The 17,466-nt window shown below is 39.3% G+C and overlaps 1 protein-coding gene across 1 annotated transcript; it reads left to right on the top strand.

The window, feature by feature from the left end:
- Window positions 1-33: 33 nt before the first annotated feature.
- tspan7b (tetraspanin 7b) lies at window positions 34-17,169 on the top strand. The gene is made up of 8 exons (XM_037790021.1): window positions 34-196; window positions 8,993-9,181; window positions 9,463-9,537; window positions 9,645-9,740; window positions 11,211-11,366; window positions 11,599-11,682; window positions 13,349-13,434; window positions 14,885-17,169. Exons 1-7 carry the CDS (start codon window positions 131-133, stop codon window positions 13,415-13,417), a joined length of 735 nt encoding a protein of 244 aa, XP_037645949.1. The 5' UTR covers window positions 34-130; the 3' UTR covers window positions 13,418-13,434; window positions 14,885-17,169.
- The last annotated feature ends 297 nt before the right edge of the window (window positions 17,170-17,466 follow it).

Raw genomic sequence — 17,466 nt, 5'->3', positions numbered from 1 at the left:
CGTGCAGGCTGGTGTGGTGCGCGCCTCCAGTGACGCTGTGTGGCTGCATCACTGAACGGTTGCAACGCGACAAGACGTTTTTTCCTCTCCCCCCGTTATTAACACACTGGGGTTTAACGTAGGCTCCACAATGGAGACTAAACCGGTCATCACCTGCCTCAAAACCCTCCTCATCGTATACTCCTTCGTGTTTTGGGTACGTAGCCTTTCTCTCGTTTGTTTTTAATCCACCATAATGTGTTTTTCTGTTGTGCGTGATGATGAAGAGGGTGTTCTCTGGCAGCAGCAGCAGCAGCATCATCGACGGGATCATGCTGTTGTTGTGTGCATGGAAAATAAAAACTGCTTGCTTTAATTCATCGTTTAAAATGTGGATTTTATCGTCTTTGTATTATATAACTCGTGTTTAAAGGTTTGCACATTATTTTGGCTGCGGACTGGTTAGTGGTGTCCACATACTGTAGCCCACACACACACACACACACACACACATAGCATCATGGTTGTTGTCAGTCAGCGAAGAGGAAGAGGATGTTATAACATCACCATTTAACTCTGTGTGATGAGAGCAACGTGAAGGGCCTTGTCTGTTTGATAAGGCCCCTTTATCAACACATAATGCACATTTTGGGCTGGTTGCTATAGATTCTTAAAGGGACCTTGCACCCTTTAGTAGGCTATAGATATTCCCATACAGATAGGCCAATAATACACCATGTAAGATACTTCATTACAAATGAAAGTCCTGCATTCAAAATCATGCTTAATGCTTAATTTAAAGAAGGCTACAGAAGTATTATCTGCAAAAGTATCTAAAGTAAAAGTACTCATTTTGCAGCATAATTGCCCCTATGAGTACATCTAATATTACTGATGCATTAAGATTTAAAAAGCATTTTTATGTTGTACCTGCAGTCGAGAGTAGTAATACCACTATGTAAAAGTACCCTTGTTACAAGTAAAAGTCCTGCATTCAAAATCTTAAGTCAAATAGTAATACCACCGTGTAAAAATACTATTGTTACAAGTAAAAGTCCTGCATTCAAAATCTTCAGTAAAAGTAATAATACACAGTGTAGAAATACTCTGCTACAAGTAAAAGTCCTACAAATTCAAAATCATAGTTAATTAAACATAGGCTACAGAAGTATTATCAGCAAAAGTGTCTAAAGTAAAAGTACTCATTTTGCAGCATAATGGCCCCTGTGAGTACATCTAATATTTGATGATTATTGACAAGGCAGTAAGATGTAAAAAGCATTTTATGTTGTAGCTGCAGTAGTAAAAATACTGTTACAAGTAAAATCAAGCATTCAAAATCTTGTTATTAGTTGATTTATATTTTGTATTAACAATCTGGATTTGTAGTAGCTAATATTGTCAGTTGAATGTAGTGAAGTAAAAAGTACAATATGTAGTAGAGTAGAAGTATAAAGTAAAGAATGGAAATACTGAAGTACTTCAAACTTAAGTATAGTGCTTGTATTACGGAACATTCCACCACTGCACTTAAACCAGAAAAAACCTGCTACTTACTTTAAATGTTAAGTTAATGTTGAGACTACTACCGTAGTTTGTTGACATTTTTTTTTGAGGCTATACTTTTGGTTGTGTTGTATAATACAGCATTGTATTAAAGGTAGAGCTGCAACTAACAGTTGCTTTAAATTATCGATTAATAAATAATAATTAACTTTTTTTTTGTCCGACCAACAGTCCAATACCCAAAGATATTCAGTTTACTATAATGTAAGACAATGTAAATAAGCAAATCCTCACATTTAGTCCACTGGCCAGCAATGTGAACCCGGAAATGTTGAGTACTACAAAGTTTAAACCTATATGTCGGCACGGCGCTCTTGCCTAATGAAAGTTTTCAAGTTGTAACGCGTTGAGTTACTAGTGCACATACAGTTTTCTGCTCTGATCTACTTGTGTTTTAAAACCTGTCTCAGAACTCACATGTTCGAGTGTACCTGTTAAACATGTTTCATTTGTATGATGCTCTCCCTTCTCCCTTGAGGATATTATTTAGCCATAGTCATATTATTCTAGTTTGGCGTGGTTCTTGCCATTGTTACCTTCAATACCCAATTGTGAGTCTAGTTATTTGAGTTGAAGTTATTTCAAATAAGTTCTCTGTCCAATCCAATCGATTCAGCATCCTCTAAAACTTCTAAATTGACTTCAACTTCATAAAAAATGTGGCTGTCCGGGAGTTGTAATATGGTTTTAATTGGCTATTTTGAATTTTGAACCACTACTCCAATGTTGTCCGAATCGGCCAAGCAGTCGCTGAAATAATATACATACATGTGATAATGCTAATTGTGTTAATTATGCAAAATGCCCAATAGTTTCTAAATGCTGGGGACTAAACTAATTGGAGAAGCTGGATCCATAACATTGTCAGCATTTTTTGCCTGAAAAATGACTTAAATGATTATCAAAATAGTTGCCAGTGTTTCTAATATTTTGTTCCATAACCAAAAAGGCATTCGCAAGCTCCCAATAATTAAATTTTTCCGCGTACAAACATCCATGCGAACTAAAAACAGGCAACATTTTGGGGATCTTGCAAATATCAGTGTGTGGACTTCCTCTCCTTTTCCTTTGTATGCTGTTTTTGTCCTGCACCTGTACCCAGCTGGGGTTGGACGTGGACGTGTGCACATTCCACTGTCTCTGCGTGATATTTTGTCCACCGCAAAAACATTAGACATGCTTGACAACATCACGCATAACACAGCACCGCAAAAGCCTCAAATTACCCCAAAATCAATGAATCAATACCTCTGAAGGACTTCTTGCCAAGGTCTTAAAAGCTGCAAAGCCTCACTCTGATATGAAATTCGTAAAAATGCTGTAATGCTGAGCACGCAGTATATAACAACACTCATTTGAAGAATAGATTGTGCTCATATGTTCACTGTAATTAAGGCTCTTTGTAGTAAGTGTCCTCAGGATTTGAGCCAGCAGATCACTCCAGAGAGCATCTCTCAAACCAAATAAATTTGCCTCCAATTTTGGGATAAATTACTCTTGAGATTAAGAATTAAAATAGTATTTTCTTATTCCCTGTTTGGTTTTAAATGGTTTGGATATGCCTTTGTTTACCTTTTTATTATCATCAGTCTTGACATATGATTTAGCATCCGAGCAAGCAACAATATGATACTGTGACAAGCAGTTTGATGAACTTAGTGCGGTTTTGACCATAATTCTGGGTTATAGGCTGATTTCTGATCACAGCCAGACATAGCCAGGGTAGGATTATCTAATAAGAACACATGGAAGAGATTTATCTGTCCTGAGTACTTTCTCTGCTTTCTTAAACCAACCCCTACCATTGCAGAGGAGAGTCCTGGTGGAAACACAGAAGCTGATATCAGCATTTCAGTTCTGTGTTCACGAATGCTTAAAGAGAGAAGAGCTGTGCTGCGTATCTCCCTGCATTGCAGACATGTGCTGCTGTCACTGACATGAACTTTTATATTTAGTCAGGATTGAGGCGTCTCTTTGCGCTCCCTTACATCGACAGCGTCAGGTTTCAGATGTCTACAGTGCAGAAGTGTCTCGCAGCTTAGTGTCTGTCTTCGACCCCCGAGGGGTGAAGCAATGGAGAGGTTCACTGGCAGTGGGAGAGCTGCCTTCAATGCCGAGGCCTCGGTTTCACTGTCATCAGCTTGTCGCGGCGAATAATGTCTTATGTGTGAATAGCTACGTCGCCATACTTTACACACACGGGACGGTTAAATGCAGAGCAGGTGGCAGGGTCTGTGGGGTGTCCTCGCCAGCATATATTGTCATCGCACCTTCTGTTGCTTTATTAGGCCTGGGGAGGAGGAGGAGGAGGAGAACGAGGAGGAGGAGGGAAGAGGGGTGACCTGTTTTAAACTGTGCTGTAACCAGGGTGGCCGGCCTGGCATTGAATTTCAAACAAAACATGCAGGGAGGAGAAGGGGGGGAGAAAGGGGGTCTGGAGCTGTTTGGGATTCAGCAGCACACATGAAGTGCAGATGACTTGCCCCAGCTCCTTGGACTTAATTTCCCCGTTGGCTTTAAAATGAACACTTTAGCAATGACAAGACGATCCGTTATTTGTATGCAGCGGAAGCTCTTAGGGGGCGAGACATTTTGTTACTGATAATGTAGGCCATAAACAGTGAGTACATCGTCATCTAGAGGACTGTTCTCTGAAATGACAGTCTACTCTGGCTGCTAGAATTGCCGTTAATAGAAACCGTAGATGTCATTACCGACCAATCGAATCATCAGCCTTGCAGGCCTTCAATTCAGCCGGGGAGTGGCTGAAAAGAAGGCGTCCTTTACATTAGTGCTGCAACGATTAGTCGACTAATCGATAAGGCGATTGACAGATCAGCAACTATTTTGATAATCCAATAATCGTTTTAGTTACTTTGTAATCAAAAATGGCAAACGTTTGCTGCTTCCCAAATGTGAGGATGTGGTGCTTTTCTTTGTCATACATGATAGCAAACTGAATATCTTTGGCTTTTGGACTGTTGGTTGGACAAAAAAAGACATTAAGAGACATCGCCTTGGGCTGTATAAAACTTTATATTAATTCCTCACCATTTTTTAAGACAAAACTGATCAATTAATTGAGAAAATAGTCAGTAGATTAATTGATTATGAAAATAATCGTTACTTTGACACAATATAGATTCGTCTCTCTACGTGTTAGGCAGTGGGATTCCTCCAGGTCTGAAAAGTGAAGCCAAAGCAGAAGTGCCTTAAACTTGCATTCTTTCTAATAGCCAGCAGGGGGCGACTCCTCTGGTTGCAAAAAGAAGTCTGATTGTATAGAAGTCTATGAGAAAATGAGTCTACTTCTCACTTGATTTATTACCTCAGTAAACATTGTAAACATGAGTTTATGGTCTCAATCACTAGTTTCAAGTCTTCTTCAATACAGCATTATGTTCATTTTGTAAATTATGGTCCAATTTAGAGTCAAATAGACCATAAAGCAGGGTTTGTTTCAGGGCGTGGCTACCTTGTGATTGACAGGTTGCTACCACGGCGTTGTCCTGTCTGGGAGTCGTGCGTGTTTTTGTCTTGGAACTTCTTACACAGTCTTTCACAGTGTGTTTTCAGTTCATTAATTTTAACATTTTGGTTGCCTAAAAATGTCTTAGCGTTTGGTTGTACTTAGCTCCACCCTCTCGTGTCACTTTTGGTTGCAAAAAAACAAGATGGCGAAGGCCAAAAACCAAGATGGCGACAACCAAAATGCCTCAAGGCTTCAAAACGGCAGTCCACAAACCAATGGGTGACTTCAATGGGTGACAACGTCCACTTCTTATATACAGTGTAAGGTGTTAGTTCACTGCTTCTCAACCTTTTGGGCTTTTGGCTTAATACCATAATCATGTGTATGCCTGGTGGCCATTTCAATCAAACATTCAAATAGTGTTATTTTAATACTTTTTAGTGGCCTAAAGATGAAAAATTATCCAGTAATTCACAAGCTAAAAGCTAAGATAAAAAAAAGTCAGAAAAGTCAGAAAAGTCAGGATAATTTTGTGTAGCAGAAATGAGTTGTTCTGCTTTCTTATACTGTTAGTCATCTTGTGACTGCTTGGAGGGCTCCAACCCACAGCTTGAGAACCACATTATAAGACCATTGTGGGCAAGGTTGAAAATCAATGAGCAAAACTGATTTATGGCAGTATTGGATTTTTGCATCGATTTGATAAAGTATCTTTCATTTGTCAAGTATTTAATTTGCTGCATTATCCTTAAACATAAATTCTTGTCTTTATTTGTTATCCATAAACAGTTCATCATTAAAACAAATTTACCATGTCACAATATATTTATTCATATTGTGATCTAAAATTACAACATTATAACATATAATGTACTGTGATAGATCATTTCATCCATGCTTCTCATCCCTAGTCTAAAGCAATTTACAATAAGACCTAAAGGTGCATCCCTTCCAAACAAACTTGTTCAGTTTCACTATCAAAGCCTTTCATTCATTACAGGAATATTTATAAATAAATATTCTGTATAATCTAATTTGCGAAGGATAGCTAGGTGTATATTTCCTTTAGGACCAAGAACAACCTGAGACAGCTCCGGCTTCTGACTAGTTAAAGCAGCATTGCTCAATACTTTTATATTAAAGGTATAATTGATAAAAAAAAAAAGTATGGAGATGAATAATTAAATACAGAGCTTTTAGAAAGGGGCTGAATAAAAGTATGTATTTTCCTAAAAATAAAATATTATGATTATGAATTAATCATTTAAAAAATGTTGACGGGTCCAAAATTAATGTTTTGTTTATCTCTGAGGAAGATATCTGATGTTTGGTTCCCACTTCTAGGGGGAATGCAATGGAACGGAGGAGGGAGAATGTGATATCTAGTGGCTGAATGTTATCAGTGTTATCAATTGCACCTTTAACAATAGGTCAGATGAATAGACAGCCCCAAACTGGGGACAGACTAAGTTAGCGACTAGCTGGTGAACATAGTGGAACATCTAGCAGCTAAAGAGACAGATATTTCCCTCAGGAGTTGGTTGAGACCAAAAACAGAGCTAAAAAATAGTGAATATTGGAATTATATTCATCAGGTGACCAGAAGCGTGACTCCAAGTCATTGCTAATGTTGGATGTGTAAATAGTGATTTTTTTATTTGCTAACACATTCACCATATCAGCTTTGTATGGTGATGAAACTGTATGTCAATGTTGTTTTTACAGCTGCTCCGAAGTGGCCAAGTGGAGCCTGGAGAGTCTCTGACTATGTTTACCATGTTGTTACCATATTTCATTTCATATTTTCAGATCATTTTTTCAGTAAGTATGCTTGGACTCTATAGTTTAAGTGGACATTTTCAGCCTCACTAATAGCTACAGCACAAGTGTTTAGAGATTGTACACTACTGAACAAACAAAAGACACATAGGCCTTGAGAAAATGTCATCCGTGCACACAGCAGCTACAGCTGTAGAGGGAACAACAGGATGAGGATTCAGATAAAGCAAGACAACTCTTGAGACGATTTTAAATAGAAAATCTTCCGGCTTAGTTCTCACTATGTGGTTCAGCTCCATCAAATGTCATGCCACTGAGGATTCATCCAACTCGCATCTAACTGCCCACAGCTCGTCAATAATACCCTCTTTTGCAGGTTCAGCTTACGTAATGGAAACCACAGCTACATCTTTAAGTTATAAATACAAAGAGAGAAATGCATTAGCAATAGTGTGGGAAACCAACAACAATTCTGATGATCAGTTAACCACTTTCTCTCTCTAGTCAGACACAAGCAGAGGGCTCTTTTTTTAAAATGATTACACTATGTGCTGAATTTATTAAATTATTCAACAATGTTCTCATAATGTAATAAGTTATTACAAAAACAAACTGTTATTACATTATGCGTTCATGGTTTTCTTACATTATATGCTGATGACTACATCATGAGCTTTTATTAAAATTAAATTATTACATTATGCACAGTTACTATATTATGAGTTGCTACATGATTTTGTAAATATTCAGAGGTTTTCTTACTCTTCTGTGATAGTAAACTAAATATATTTGGGGTTTGAACTGTTGGTGGAACAAAAAAAAACAATTTTATAGGCATTTTTTTTACTATTTTCTAACAATTTATAGACCAAACGATTCATCAATAATGAAAATAATTGTTTGTTGCAGCCTTAAACCAGAGTATCTATAATTTCAAAATATAGTTTTGTGCTTTCTCCAGGAGCTGCATGTGTGTGTGTGTGTGTGTGGGGATGTGTTTTATCATTTCACCCTTAGCTGAAACTCATCGTCCTTGTGTGTCATAGTTTTGATATGCAAATTCGTGTGTGGATGTTTGCATGAGACACTATCAAGTTCAGCCGTTTTACACAGTAGCTAGTAACAGACATTTTAAAACCACTCTCACTGTGATCCAGTCTAAAAGGACGCCTTATACCTGCGGTTAAACTGCGACCAAATCTAGAACAATACAGCAGTCAAAGAACAGACTGGTGATATGTCATGGTGGTAAAAACCTTTGCCCAGTCATTATGTGCACACCCTGCCAATGGGGCAAAGTGTAAATGTTGTTAACACAGTCATTAACCTGCAGAATTATGGTCAGAGAGGGAACATGGCAGCCCTAAGAAATCATGTTTGTATAGTTGTTAATCACTTCTGAATTCTTGTTATTTGTACGTAACGTGACATTAAGCCTCAGGACATTGTTGACTAATTGTTAAGAGGGAACTGATGGAGTCATTGCTGTTTCAGTCATATTGGCTCATTTTCCGCTGAGAGCTGAGAGCGTTCTTCTCATCAGTTTTCGAGGTTTCAGGGTGCACAGAGACATTTTGTACAGACTGCTCCCTCTCTAGTCAGAGGGCCTGGCAGCAGGACGGCGAACAGCCTCCTCTTGGAAAGGAGGGAGGTTAGGATGATGAGTTGGCCCTCGCTGGAGTCTGATCATCAGCAGCCGTTCCACACCCCGCTCTCTTTCCAATGCCAGTAAGACATACCCAGCTGAGACACACGCCGCTTCAGCTGCCACGCACAACACCCTCTTTTATCCGCAGCCTTCATTTGAAATGCTAAGATAGGCGCAACAGGAGGAAGCGTCTCGCCTCGGATCAAAGAGCTTCTTTGATATGTCCCCTTTCTCTTTCTCTCTCTTTCTTTCTGTGTGTGTGTGCAGGCATATTCATAAAGCAGGTGATTGCTATCCAGAACGGCAGATGAATTTGTGTCTTCTGTCTGCCATCTCCTCCTCCTTACTCTAATTGCTCTGCTTTTTTGTTCCACCTTGATCCCCTCTCTCCTCCTCCCCCTCGCCACGGCTGCTAAAACACAGCTATTGTAATCTCGCAGGAGTGCCGAGATAAAGGCCCGTTCCCCGCTTTCATTCTGTTTCCTGTGCTCTCTCTTGTTACATCCATCTCTCCAACTCCCCTCACACCCCCTCCCTCCGCCCTCTAGATAACAGGAGCTATCCTGCTGGCAGTGGGAGTATGGGGGAAGTTGATGCTGGGCCCGTACATCTCTCTGATAGCCGACAACTCCACCAACGCCCCATACGTCCTCATCGGCACCGGGACCGTCATCATTGTTTTTGGCCTGTTCGGATGCTTCGCCACCTGCAGAGGAAGCCCATGGATGCTGAAGCTGGTGAGAGGCTGTAGGGAGGAAGGGTGGGGTATAATGTTGCAGGATGAGATGCTGGTTAATTAGCCTCAGGTCACATGATAAAGGGAATAATGGTTGACCTCTATCCTGTGGAGAGGGATCAGAAATCCAATAGATGCGGAAGGGCACTTAGTTCGGCTAATGGTGGTCAAGTGAGTGTGTTAGAGTACGTGTGTATGTGTACATAAGCAAATGATACACTAAGGCAGAGGGTTTTCATGCAAACTATGCAAATCTCCCTCTTTCTCCTTCTCTCTCTGTAGTATGCCATGTTTCTGTCGCTCGTCTTCCTCGCTGAGTTAGTGGCTGGGATCTCTGGATTCGTGTTTCGCCATGAGGTCAGCATGCAATACACGATGGTACACACAAGTCTAACACTAAAGCTGTGTGAAGCACTCTTATGCCTTAACGTGTGTGATTCTGTGCACGTGTTTGCATGCTGCAGATAAAGGGAACCTTTCACAGGACGTACACTGACGCAGTTCTGAACTACAATGCTGAGGATGAGGCGAGCCGCGCTGTTGATAACTTGCAGCACAAGGTGAGTCCCCCGTCCTCCCCCCATCCCCCCGTGACAGGAAATCACCAAGGTGAAACAGCTAAAATATGCGTCCACAGGAAGTCAAAACACAACCCTGAACGCTAAAGGTTCGATTTTTATTTAAAGGATGACACTAGCAATTCTATCATTTTCTTGTTGACAACAAATCCCATCAAAAGACAAAAACTCAAATTAATTTATGCTACTAACAAATGTAGGGCTGCAACTAACGATTATTTTCATTGTCGATTAATCTGCCGATTATTTTTCTTGATTAATCGATTAGTTGTTTGGTCTATAAAATGTCACGAAATGGTCGAAAATGTATATTAGTGTTTCCAAAGCCCAAGATGACGTCCTCATATGTCTTTTTTTGTCCACAACTCAAAGATATTCAGTTTACTGTCATAGAGGAGAAACCCAAAAATATTCATAGTTAAGAAGCTGGAATCAGAGATTTTGAAAACTGATTAATCGATGGTGATTAATTTAATAGTTGACAACTAATCGATTAATCGTTGCAGCTCTAAACAAGTGTTGCCTATATATGTGTAGCCAAAGCCTAATATAGCTTATTTGTCATGCCGTAGATCTCTATTGTCCAAAAACAATTATTATGAGTCATCAAAAATAAATAAAAAATGATTCACCAAATATGTATTAAACCACAGCTGAAAATAATCCCCAATAAATGCCCTATTTATTATTATAAGATAAGATAAGATAAGATATACTTTTATTGTCCCCGTGGGGAAATATTTCCTGGACTCCGTCCAACTGCAAGTTACAAACACTAAATTAAAACAGCATCAACAACAATAATAAACAATTCCACATCAGACAGGGAAACAGTTTCACAGAAACAGATGTTTCAACACGTACACAGTCCACGTACATAATGGCATACACTATCACACACACCATGGCAGGTATTGCACCGGTAGTGCACTGCACCGTCTACCGTCTAGCCCATATTGCACAGAGAATAGTCCAATATTACACATATGCAACATATTGCAATGTCCCAATTTAACATATTGCACTGTCATTATGATAGCTTTATGTTACGAGTTGTTGAGGAGTTTAATAGACATCGGCAGGAATGAATGTTTGTAACGGTTCAATCTGCACCGTGGGACTCTGTATCTCTATCTATAACTATAGATTATAGTATCTTATTATTTTCTACTGTTTGATTAGCACTTGCTAAAAGCTACTGTGCTCTGCTCTTTTAGGAAATTATTATTTTTATTTTTAATTAAACTAAAGATTTATGTCTTCAATAATAGCCAATAGGGCTTGAGTGCAACAGACAAGGTAGTGAAGTCGGAAACTATTCAGACTGACTGACACGTTGCTGTTTTTTGGTCTTCACATGAGATTTGTTGCCAATGAGAAAAATATAAAATAATACAAGTCTTTTAATTCTCATCTGTTCTTAATGCTCTGTCCTTTTCTGCGCATTTGTAGCTGCGTTGCTGTGGAGTGTACAACTACACCAGCTGGTTTGGCAGTGTGTACTACCCCTCCAATGGCATTCCTGCCAGCTGTTGCTTCAACTCCTCCGACTGCAACCCAGAAGACCTCCGCAATGCAACTCTAGCCCCGAACAAGGTCTACCACCAGGTCAGTATGTCACTGTATATCCTGCTTTATGTAGTTTATGAATCTCACCAGTCAGAAGGTGACTGTATTTACATCTGACAGGTCCTCATTCACCTTTTCAAATCATCCCCCTCTTTCCATTCACTAACAACTGCCTCAGATAGTCTCCCAGTTATCCATCTTGCCACTAATTTGCACATATAACATGTCCCAGTACCCTCCCCTGCAAACTAACCTGCCCCCTGTGTTACAGGGCTGCTACGAGCTGGTCACTTCATTCATGGAGACCAACATGGCCATTATTGCAGGCGTGACGTTTGGGATCGCCTTCTCACAGGTAAGAGTTGAAAAAAAAGTGTGTCATGTTTTGCAGATGATGATGTGCAAATATAAGATGGCATGTGTGATGTTTTAGCATCAATAAATGATTAATATTATTATTATTAAATAATAAATAAAGACATTTTGACATGTGGGAAAAGCACAGGTGTAAATATTTACATTAATGATGGATGAATTCAGTGTAGCTGTTTGAGTATTGTGCAGGCTCACTGTCACACTGGCTGTATTCGAAACTGCATACTATACTAGTAGTACGTATTGATTTGGCCAAAATATAGCATGTAGTATGCAAACAAAAACAAAATCTACAGTATTCTAAAAATACCCGGATGTCGTACTGATTTGGAAAAAATCTCCAGTATGCATCGGACCAGTCTACCTATCCCATAATGCAAAGCGTTGGAACGGTACAGGCTATGGTCACAACAACAACAGCAGCCAAAACGGCCCGTTTTTTACAGTTTTCGTAGCTCTGTTTCATCACTAAATTCACTTCTGAACATTTTTGATGCGAGAAATCAACAGCGTAGAGTTTGAATATTGGCAGTTTTACGATATCAGATGGCGAATCGAACATTTGCTCCAACTTTTTTGGAGTTTAGAAGCTCCACAAACTGCCGTGACAGCAAGCTACCGCCTGCCAGCGTCACTACCTCGCCAGCCGGGCAGTCACGCTCATAGACCGTTATGAGCTGGAGCTCTCGCAAGAGACCGGTTTCGTAGATTAGAGGCATTTATTTCCTTGTTGAAGGATGTTTTTTTTTAATATCACAACCCAAATGTCCATTATAAAATTAACAACAACCTGTGGTTATCTGCCTTTTTGGAGTTGAAAAGCTCCACAGTCGCCAGCGGGCGTAGCTCGCTCGAGAACCAGTGGCGAGGGAAGAAGCGAGGGAGAGAGCTGCCTCTGACAGTGCAGAGAGATACCTGCTGAGACAACATGACCCTTTTCGACATTAATATGTGGGGATATCATTACACTATTTTGTGGCTGTAACTGAAAAAGCCCTCGTTGATGATCCTGTTTGTCTTCCTTCACCATGAGCTGTTACAATAAATTGTTTAAGGGGGTGGAGCTAAACCTGCAGTATCTTATAAAGCAAACAAACATTAGTCACAAACAAAAAAAATTAAAGTTGTATTTATCGATTATATTGCAGTAGTGGTACGAGTTTGTTTTTTTGGTCCAGTGCTTTAAGAGCTTGTTTAAAGGCTAAAGCCTCATCTAGCTTACTGCAAAATAAATCACTTTAACAGTTTCATACTGCATACTACTGAGGAACGCAGTATGTACAGTATACTGTATACTGCATACTGCGTTCCTCTGTAGTATGTAGTAGGCGGTTTCAAATTCAGCCACTTTCATGGCTTACTGGGACACCTGAATAAAACAGAGCCATTGTTAATGTTATTAGTAACACCTGTGTTTTTACTATGACAAATCAAAATCACTTTTGACAGAATGCACAGGCGCTTATCCTTCTTCTTGTTCTTCTAAACAAACACATGAAACAATGCTAGAGGGAGAGATACTAGTAACAACAGGAATGAGAAGGTGTCAAAGGAAATAACGTCTTGATTTTGGGAAGATGTTAATCCAAATATTTGTTTACCCCTAACATGAAATAATCCAAAACCCTTTTCTGTCTGTCTTTCAGCTGATTGGCATGTTGCTGGCCTGCTGTCTGTCCAGGATCATCACAGCCAATCAGTATGAGATGGTTTAGCTGATGTGACGTAGCAGGTGAGAGACATTTAACACACACATTTAGAGTTAAAGCTGCTAAAATCAATGTTTTTATACTAACAATGAATAACATTACTAGGATAATGTAAAAGGTGTCACTTATAGTGTCAGAGAATTATCACCAACTCTGCATTAAATTTTATAGTTCATTTCAGCACGGTGTTTTGGTTTTACAGCCCACAGCTTAAAGCTAGGGTAGGTAATGAATTTTAGAAATTTAGAATTTGTTGAAATTCTCATTACAGCCCGACAGCAATCAATAAATCAAATGCTCTGACAAAAAAAGGAAAAAAAATTCGGTATGTGTGGCTGTCACAGAACTGTAATAACAGGTTCCCACACATCCTGGAAAACCTGGAAAACAATTGACCACATTTCCAGTCATTGAAAACACATGGGAAATGAGAGAAACAAATCTTGTGTTGTCTTGGGAAATTATGTCAACATTCTCCTATTTTCCTTTAGCTGAGAATTAACTACAAGGCTATCTATTAGAGCTCCCCAACACAGATAACATTGCCATCTGAAAGGGCTAAGTTATGTTCAGGATCAGGATCAGAGTATTTTTTAATAGGCTGCTCTCGGTTATGATGTGGAAACGCTGTGAACACACCTCCAAGTCACATCACATGGTAGCACAGGCAGGTTGGAGGACATTATAAAACACTGCTTTCTTCCCAACTTGTTTTAAACGGATGAATTGGTTAGCATGTTTGGTTCAGTTGTTAAAGTTGACATGCTTGCTGCATGGCTTGTTTTGCCCGCAAAGGTTTTAGGTTTGTGAGTCAACTCTGGCGAGGAACAATGGTTTCATATGTGTGTTGGGCATTGTTGAGAGAGTTGGATAATGATGTTAATGGTACTTTACTTACTTTGCCAGCATTGTTTATGTCAGGGACGGGCTGTCAGTGTTGCTGACTTGGTGACTTTTGGAGCCAGTGCTGATAGCTAATTTCACTGGAAAAGAGTTGGCAACACTGGGCTGTGTTTTTCAGCTGGATAGTTTCAAAAAACATCGTACTCTTGCTGGTTTCTCCAATGTTGCCGACCCGAACTTTAACTGCTCATTAACATTGTTTCCAGCACTGCACGCTACCTGTCCAGCACAAAACAGCTGATGAACAAAGTTAGCAACTAGTTGTTGAACATAGTGGAGCATTTCACAGCTAAAGAGCCAGATATTTTCTTCAGGAGTTAGTAGAGACCAAATCAGAGCTAAAAGGAAAGTCAGTATTGGACTTAAATTTGTCATGTGCCCAAAGACATGATTCCAAATAAATACAAATGTTGATTTGTGTTTGCTTGATGTATAAATAGGCAACTGTTTGTTAACATTTTTGCCATGACGAGTGTGTTTTTGCTGCTTCCAAGTGGCCATAAAATCAGTTAGTGTTGGTTTAATTCATACACAAATAACTCTTCTTTCTTTGTGTTTATGTCTTTTTAGGGAGAGGAAGAGAAGAAGAGACAAAGAGCCTTGACACATGACGAGAGTAAATTCCCAAAACACTATCACACGTCTGAATTGGAATTTACCTCCCTCTGTCTCTCTGCCTGTGATCTTAATGTAATATCTTAATGTATCTTACTGTAAAGCACCATTCCTTTACTTAACTGCTGTTGCATCGAAGCGTTCTATACCACACATCCCACCGCTGCTTGATGTAGAAGTTGCTCATTAGCACATATCTCGGATCAGTACAGCCTACAACAAGCAGGCAGACCAGAGTTGTCTTGAGTTGACGGCGGTTGGTCTCAGATAGGCGATTGGGCAAAACTTGGCTTCTCAGTTGGCCGCACGCATGCTCCACCGGCCGTCATCAGAAGACCACCGCACATCTTTGTACAGAATGCCATTACTGAAGCTTGAAAGTAATACTTTAATAGATAGGTTTAGTTTTGCATTTGACTTTGCTATTGCTCACCATTGTATATTCCGATGGTTGTGACATTTTGTGAACTGATCATGCGTGCTGAGGAGGATATTTTACGTTTATATGGAAAATAGGGAAACTGACAAAGGAGAGAAAAGGAAGATTAGCATATTTTTACCTGTAGATGAGGCACAATATTTTTTGGATCTGATAATTTAACCCAAAAGCAGATTATGATGTAAATTACATGTTAGAATTGAAGTTCGGTATCAATTAAAGTCTTAAGATTAACTGTCAGTTAAGAGATTTCATTGAAATGAACTGATTTCGCTAAAAAATCCAATTTTAAATGCTGGTGGCCCATTTTAGGCTGTAAATCAACACTAACACTCGATTATCTTAAAGGTTTGTGTGCTTCAAATGTTGTATTTCGCATGAGGTGTCGTCTAAAGGTAAAAATAGTTTATGGCGGTTTGGAACAGCGGGAGGAAAAAGTTAGAGATACAGTGAATCATACAAACAGGGATAACAGCGCACACTTTCTCTTTTCAAAGGCATACGTAGTGTTACATTGTGTTGTCAGATGAAAACTGATGGATTCTTCTGTGTGAATAATAAAGGAAGAGAGATTGAGAGAGAGAAGGTTTAAATCCTGCCAACTTTCACACCTCCACACATCTGGCCAATTTGTGTGCAGCTCGACGATCCAACAAGCACTTCATTTGAAGCATACTGACACCTTAGTGGTGTTTCAGTACTTGTCTTTCTGGTTTATGTTAAAGCGACTGACTAAATTCCCAAATGTCAAGATTTAGCTTTAATGAGCAACTTAACACCAGCTGAAAATCTTGTTGTTTGCCGACCTCCAGAGGCTTGAGTTCTCACCTTGTTGCAGTGGTGTCGAGGTGGTTACAGGTGCAACAAAACAAGGATTCTGGGTGTTTATAGGTTGGAAAATGTTCAACCAGAAGAGGTCAGTGAAACGCAGATTTTCAGCCTGTTAGGGTCATATCAAATCATATCAATTGTTTTCTCATGGTGGAATATAATGTATGTTTCAGTGAGAGAAGTCGACATTAGAGATACGCGGGACTCCATCTAGTATTTACCGTATTCTACGTAGTGCATCAACACGCCATCATCACCATCACCTGTAGATATTTATCGGAAATGTAATTTATATGATGTAATGTTTCTCATACTAATATATGCTAATCAGTATAAATGTCGTGTCGCAGTTTTGATTCCGCACTTTGTGCTGTTAATCCGTATTCGTTTGATAGTTTATAGGAAACTCGCACTGGAAAAGTAATTGTGGCCAATGTTTTGTTGGTAGTAACGTGCAACATGTAGGTGTTTCAATTTAGCTGTATATTTATTATGGTTTGGTTGGCATTAAGTTTACAGTTTCACTAAGGGATTTTCTATCTCTCTTTCAGGATGCGTGTGCGAGTGTGTGTGATTTTCTCTCTTTATTTGACTGTCTCCTTAACCTTGAGTGTGTATTTTCCTTGTGTGTGTGTGTGTGTGTGTGTGTGTGTGAGAGAGAGAGAGAGAGAGAGAGAGAGAGAGAGAGAGAGAGAACATCTAGATTTTGTGGATCCTGTTATATTTAAATTTTGGTCAGTATTTGGTTGTGACATTTCAAACCTTTAATGCTTTTAAAGCTGTAAATTTATTTAGTGAATGTATGTTTTCCCTTACCCCAAACTGATATTGTCCTGTAAATACTAAATTGTAATACCATCCTGCTTACACATGGGGTCACCAGACACTCAAAAAGAATTGCACCATGCTGTCTACTATTGACTAAGTCACCATCAGTGGTCTTATTATCAATAAATATACAGAATAACAATTGCGTTTAGCGTCTGTTCATTTTGCTACGATGGAGACAGCTCTGTACATTTTAAATGTAGAGTTAAACTGATGCCGTATTACATGTATTTACCAAAGCTGCGCTGGTCTATAGGTCACTTCACATGTTTCCAGGAGGCTGCTTCTGAAGTTGAAACCCCTGTTAAACTTGGAGACTTTACTACAAAGCGTTGATGTATTAGTCAGTTTATGAACAATATATTTTGACTGATTTATTAGCTGTTCTATCATTTGCAGAATGTAAAAAGGGATCCTCTGGGCTGTTTCTACACATTAA

Source organism: Sebastes umbrosus, chromosome 13 (genome assembly GCF_015220745.1).
Source record: "Sebastes umbrosus isolate fSebUmb1 chromosome 13, fSebUmb1.pri, whole genome shotgun sequence".
NCBI classification, from domain to species: domain Eukaryota; kingdom Metazoa; phylum Chordata; class Actinopteri; order Perciformes; family Sebastidae; genus Sebastes; species Sebastes umbrosus.
This window is presented reverse-complemented; position numbering and strand designations above follow the sequence as displayed.

Bases quoted from the DNA above. Each gene is read 5' to 3' on its own strand.
- tspan7b (XM_037790021.1), top strand. From the start codon at position 131: ATGGAGACTAAACCGGTCATCACCTGCCTCAAAACCCTCCTCATCGTA. The intron at 197-8,992 runs GTACGTAGCCTT...TCCGCCCTCTAG, and splicing joins TATACTCCTTCGTGTTTTGG to ATAACAGGAGCTATCCTGCT. The intron at 9,538-9,644 runs GTCAGCATGCAA...TGCATGCTGCAG, and splicing joins GATTCGTGTTTCGCCATGAG to ATAAAGGGAACCTTTCACAG.